At 47.6% G+C, this 6,267-nt stretch overlaps 1 protein-coding gene across 1 annotated transcript; it reads left to right on the top strand.

The window, feature by feature from the left end:
* Positions 1 to 324: 324 nt before the first annotated feature.
* LOC119859004 (pancreas transcription factor 1 subunit alpha-like) lies at positions 325 to 2,061 on the top strand. The gene has a single exon (XM_038410611.2). The coding sequence runs from the start codon at positions 325 to 327 to the stop codon at positions 1,039 to 1,041; it is 717 nt and encodes a 238-aa protein (XP_038266539.1). The 3' UTR covers positions 1,042 to 2,061.
* The last annotated feature ends 4,206 nt before the right edge of the window (positions 2,062 to 6,267 follow it).

Genomic DNA, 6,267 nt, shown 5'->3' with positions numbered 1-6,267 from the left:
CGGCGCTTTGATTCCCGGGGTCCCACTTCAAGGGATCCCTGGAGAGAAACTAATCCCCACTGACTGAATGCGTTTAATTGACTTTCTTTCTGTTATAAGCGGCACATTAGTCACGGTTTCGCTTTGAGCACTAGCTTCGTTTTAAACCCCTTCTCCCCGCCCCGGGAGGGAACCTTGCCTGCCTCTCCACGCGCCCCCTCTGCGATATAAACAAACCCACCCGTCCAGGTTTCCCGTGTCTCCGAGAAAGGAGCGCGCGCGCGGGCGGGCGGGCGGGCGGCCGGGCAGATCTAAAACTCTCCGTTTCGAGCCCTCGGGCCCAGGATGAAAGTCCGCGGCCCTGCGGAGCCGGTAAGGGCGGGTGGCCGCTGTCCCAGCTCCGGTTTCTCAGCGCTGCAGCCCTGCCCCTGCAAAGCCCGGGTGCAAAGGGAGGAGGCGGCGGCGGAGGGGAGAGGTTTCCAGGGAAACGCAAGGGATTTCCAGCCCGCCGGTGCTTCACGCTGGACGGTGACCGATGGCCGATTTCCCCAGGGATCCGCGAGCCTGAATCCCGGGGGACTGGCGCTAGTGCGCACCACAGCCTGGGGGGCCCCGCCTGGGCTCCAGAGGAAGAGCGCGCTGGCGGGCTGGGGATACGATCCTTTAGCGGGGGCATGGAGCAGACGGCGCCGGCGGCTGGCAGCCAATGCCCGGGAAAGGAGGCGGATGCTGGCTTTGAACGTGGCCTTTGATCGTCTGCGGAGCGTCATCCCGGCGCTGCGTAACGAAAAGAAACTGTCCAAAGCGGAGACGCTGCAGATGGCCAAGATCTACATTTCCATGCTGAGCGAGCTGCTGCAGAGGGGAGACGGCGCGGGCGGCCCGCGGGGCGCGGGGGAGACGCTGGCCCTGCAGAAGGGGGGAAGCACCCAGCGCTCGGAGACGGATGCGCCCCCATCCACCGAGAAATACAGCCCTATGCTTCCACCAGCCAAGAACTCACCCCGGGCGCTTAATTCACGCCGGAGTGCTGCCGCGCAGCCGAGAGCCACACGGTCCTGACCCCACCCGCAGCGCCAAGGAGAGCAGCCCATGCCCACGGGTCCGGGAAGCGCCGCAGCCCCGGGTTTCAGAGTCAGTGGCTAGCTCGCCCCGCCCGCCCCCGAAAACAGCGGACCTGCCCGCAGGAAACGAAGCTAGGCAGCCTTTCCAGGGCAAAGCCCTACCTTGAAATAAGGCAATCAGAGAAAGTAAATAACTGGACGAAAAAAAAAAAAACAGTTCAGGCCGACTCACAACATTGGCAAAAAGTGAAAGACGGCTGCAAAGAAAAGGACTGGGCTGGATGGAGACACACGATTCAGAGGAAAAGCTGGACATGTCTGACGGCAGGTAGCTGTCCAGAACCTTAGTAGAGGCTATTTATCGTCTATGGGGGCTGATTCCAACGGTACTTTTCTATAGAGAAAGGCAGGAGACAAAGTAGGCGACTATGACAACAGCTCTGAAGGATGGTTTTGCTACACTGAAGAGACACACTTCAGTACGTTGTCACACTTCGTGCTGTTTTCATTTTCAGTGCTGCTTTTTTGGAGGTATGGTCTAACTTTTACACTCCTTTAGTAGTAGTAGCCCAGCAGCGTTGAAGTAGACGTGCAGCTATCTTCCATAGACGCTTTCCGGAGACTTGTCCTTCACCTCTTCCTTTCACTTGAGAATTCCCTTACATAGATTCAGTGATTTAGCACAGCAGGAGAGAGAAAATGTTTTGTTTCCAGTTAGCTCCAGGTAGAGTTCAAACAGGGTTCAAGCACGGTTAATTCTCATCAATGAGGAAAGGCTCCTGATACCCGCAAGGGCAATGCTCCTACCCTGAGCAAGCAGTAATGTTCAGCAGTGGGCAAAAGACAATGCATAGAACACGTGCAAAAATTGCTACACTTAATAAATGTTACTTCATCCTACTTGTGTGGGGTTTATTATTTTCATTTCTGCATTCATTAAACTGTCCCTGGGCTAGATCCAGCCCTAGCTGATATCAACTTCCACTTGTGGAATCCAGGTTCCAGGAGCTCTGGCCTCAGGAAAAAAAAAATCAGCAGTGGCACACAGTGCCTGTAATTGCCATTTAGCACAACTGGAGCTGGCCTGTGCATGAGCATCGGTCACTGAGGAGGGAAGAGAGGCACCTGCCGATTCAGCACATTCTAGGTAGGCCCCACTAACAGCACTTTTAAAGCACCCCCACCCCGGCCCGAAACACTGAAGGATAGCTACAGAGCAAATGTAGTCAACCCTTCCCCAGCATTAAGGCCCCCCATGTTGGGCAGGCACAGGAAGGTACAATTTGTATATCCTTCAAGAAGGGTGAATTGACTGAATGAACATGAAAGCAATGACAACCAGCACAGCTCATGTTCAGGGAGCAACAGTAAAGCACAGCTGTCCTCTGAACCTGGACTTGAAATGGAACTGGTAGGGATCTATATGCATTGCCTGTTGTACAGTTATTGTCATATTTACAGTTCAGTTATGTGCTGCCTTTACTTTAGTGAGGGTCTCCCACATTCCTGACTAGCCTGTGACAAACTCTATGTGGCTGAGTGAATGTGCTCATAGGGACAAAGGGAGAAGGACTGTCCCACTTTACCATAGTATCTGACCACCTCAGTCTTTTAATGTATTTAATCCACCACCTTTTGAGGTAAATAAGTATGATCATCCAGTTTTACAGATAGTCCGTGAGTGGCCATTGCCTAAGATTCTTACCCAAGGATCACAAAGGACTCAGTAGCAGAGTGGAAAGTTGGGTCTCCCACATCTCAGGCTAACCCTTGCACTATTATTCTTGTGTCTAGCTAAGAGGAGCTTTTAATTTGTTACCCTAGTTAAAGAGAAACGTCTCACAACTGAAGGAGGCACTCCTACGACTACGACAGTGCATTTTCAAGTGCTTTTGGGGGAAGTGCTTGCACACTGTTCCTGAAAATATATTAACAATAGTCCACCATTTCAGAGCTATAATTTAAAATACAGAGGTAGGAGCCAAGGCTGTAAAAACCTTTTTGCAAAAATCTAGACCCAGCCTGTATCAGGAATTAATTTTTAAAATCTTAGCGCTTGATACTACGTGGTCCGTCCTAAAGGCAAAATATTTGCTCTTCCCTAGTATTTGTATAAGCTCAAGCTCTGGCACAGCAGGGTAAGCCAATCTGTTAGCAGAACCCCCAGTAAACGATCAGGGACAATTTAGTCAACTCCCTCAGAAAAAAAGAAAACAATCCCATCCCACCCTTCAGTTTTTAATAAGTAGCTGTCCCTCATCCCTCTCCAGATCAAATTTACAGGCCTAACTCCTGAACACTTTCCCCCTCTCCCCAAAAAGCCTGCCCTGAACTCAGAGCAGGATCTGATCATCAAGCTGGCTTCTTTCATGTATCCTTAGCAGCAATCTCTTTTCCTCATACAGAGGGGTACATGAACCCAGGGTCACCCACATGAGTACCCTAACCACTGGGCTAAAGGGTGGTCCACGTGCCTGCTGTTTTGAGTGGAGTTAGAGGGACTAAGCACAACTACCAGATCAGGCCCCATGTGTGACTTAGGCACCCAAACATGCATCTTTTCTCTGGTTCATTAGGGAATGCTTTGGGGCTTAGGTGGGAGATAAGTTTCTACCTGCCTACTGCTTTACTGTAGGCAGCCAGAAGCCTAGGTGCCTAGGAAACTTTTACTGCAAAAACTTAGGTGTCTACAGGGTTGGGCAGCAGCCAAGTGGGAGTTTTGTGGATCACAGCGGTGCCTAAAAGTAGGACAGCAACACCCAAGTACCTTCATGAATCCCACCCACTGTAACTTAGTTAGTTTTGTTGATGCAAGAGTTCTCTACTTAATACACAAGAGTGCCAAGCCCTTATTATTGCAGTAGCACCCAAAAGGCGTTAAACACTTACCAAACAGGAAGATAGTCTGAAAGTTTCTTCAAGGCAGGGACTTAAAGTTACAGCTCTAAAGGCAGTTTCTGCAAGAAGATTGGGTGGGGAGAGGAGACTTTAACACAACATAAGGTGGCTTAATATCTTGCCATCAGATGAATCATAGCTGTTCAAGCTCACTGATTACTTTTTAAAAACCTACTAAAAGTGGGTAGACAGCCACTATGAATATGTAGAAGGCCTATGAATTTTTTGTTGAAGAAACTTAACACCTATGCAAAAGTTGCATTTCTTTATAAGAATACAAGCAGAACAAAATTTTCAAACTTCCATTTAAAAACCAAGTAAACTCTGAATAGTGTGACAAAGTTCCTGCTCCATCTTGGTGGGCCTTGTGCCTATTGGCGGATTTGCTCGCCTTGGAGCTTCACAGCAGCCCTCAGCTTGGCCATTTTTCTGAATTCACAGTCCAGGTCAACGACTCCTGTGTCTGATCAGGACTTGGAAGGATTTGGGGGGAACCCGGGCCCGCCCTCTACTCTGGGTTCCAGCCCAGGGCCCTGTGAAATGCAGCTGTCTAGAGTGCCTCCTGGAACAGCTGTGCGACAGCGACAACTCCCTGGGCTACTTCCCCATGGCCTCCTCCCAACACCTTCTTTATCCTCACCCTAGGACCTTCCTCCTGGTGTCTGCTAATGCTTGTACACCTAAGTCCTCCAACAGTCCACGTTCTCACTCTCAGCTCCTAGTGCCTCTTGCTCCCAGTTCCTCACACACGCACCGCAAATTGAAGGGAGCTCCTTTTTTAAAACCAAGGTACCCTGATTAGCCTGCCTTAATTGATTCTAGCAGCTTCTTGATTGGCTGCAGGTGTTCTAATCAGCCTGTCTTAATTATCTCCAGAAGGTTCCTGATTGTTCTGGAACCTTCCCTGTTACCTGACCCAGGGAAAAGGGACCTACTTAGCCTGGGGTTAATATAGCTGCCTTCTATTATTCTCCTATAGCCATCTAGCCTGACCCTGTCACAATAGCAAAATTGCTAAATAGCCAATTATTTTTGCTTTTAACTTAATTGAACACTTTTAAATTTTGGGGAGATAGAGACATGTTCTTGTGGATTGATTTCCTTCCTACTGTGACTCTAGTGACTGTGGATTTATACTAGAGATAAAATTAACCCTGTATGTTGCGTTTCTGTTTACAGCAAAGCTTATGGATGGATTTCAGAGATGTTGAATGCCTGCAGCTTCCAATCACTGCAAGGGGAACAGCACGTGCTCAGCATTAATATGGCTTAGTATGAAATGCAGGAATAGTCACAGAATACTTTAATTATTCAACAAAATTTTGCAACTAACTATTATTTGTGTTACCACCTTAAAAAGATTACAGTTCAGTTAAAAAGCTCTGAAAGTATTACTATGGCTACTTTAATCCTGACTGTGGACCTGTATGGTGGGCAGGGGGTACAACCATATGGATTCATTTCAAGTTTGCAGTTTACATATATGCCCCTATTGTATCAGCAGATAATAAAAAGTTAATTAATGCTCAACACCCTAGTCCAAGTTATGCACCATGCTAGATTTAAGCCAGTGGTCCTTAGTTGGTCATTTCTCTAGGGATACACATAGTGCTTTGTAATACCATATATAGATGACCCCATCTCTCTAAAATCCAACAGTGTCCTTGTTTTCATGTTCCAGCTTCTGTGCCAGTTTTACAAAAAATTGGCACTATGTCTTAGCTTTTGTAAGCAACTGCAAATTGTGCTTAACACAGAGGTACCTCCAAATAAGCTAGTGATTGGCAATATTGATTACATAATTATCTTGAGGGTCCTTTCATATCAGGGTAGTCTCCTTGTTGGAGCTCACTAACATGAGACTGATTCAGCCGTCATCTGGGAACAGTCAAGTCCCCGCCCTGAGTCAGGGCAGCTCTATACCAGTCAATGACAACAGTTGTGAACCACTACATACAAGTAGCTACTGATCCAGACAAATTATGCAAGCACTTCTGCTCACGTATGTGCCAGGGCACATATGGAAACCAAAAGGTTGATTAAAGAGCAGCACTATGGGATTCAAAGGAAATTGTGTGTGGTAGAATTGAACCAGAATTTCGTAGGTCAGAATGTTAAAGCAATGAATCATAATGAGACGTTAAATGTTCAAGAAGAGAATACAGTAGACCTGGTGAATGTAAGTAAGCTTCAAGGAATACTATACTAGGAACTCGTTAGTCCTATACTGTAGATCAGGACAGCAAAACAGTGCCTCATGATATATTTATGTGGCCTATATAGTATAAGTAAATATTGCAGAATTTAAGTTTCTATCTTAAAAAAG

Source organism: Dermochelys coriacea, chromosome 7 (assembly GCF_009764565.3).
Source record: "Dermochelys coriacea isolate rDerCor1 chromosome 7, rDerCor1.pri.v4, whole genome shotgun sequence".
Classification (NCBI taxonomy): domain Eukaryota; kingdom Metazoa; phylum Chordata; order Testudines; family Dermochelyidae; genus Dermochelys; species Dermochelys coriacea.
The sequence above is the reverse complement of the archived record's forward strand: the minus strand, read 5'-3'. Positions and strand labels throughout refer to the sequence as shown.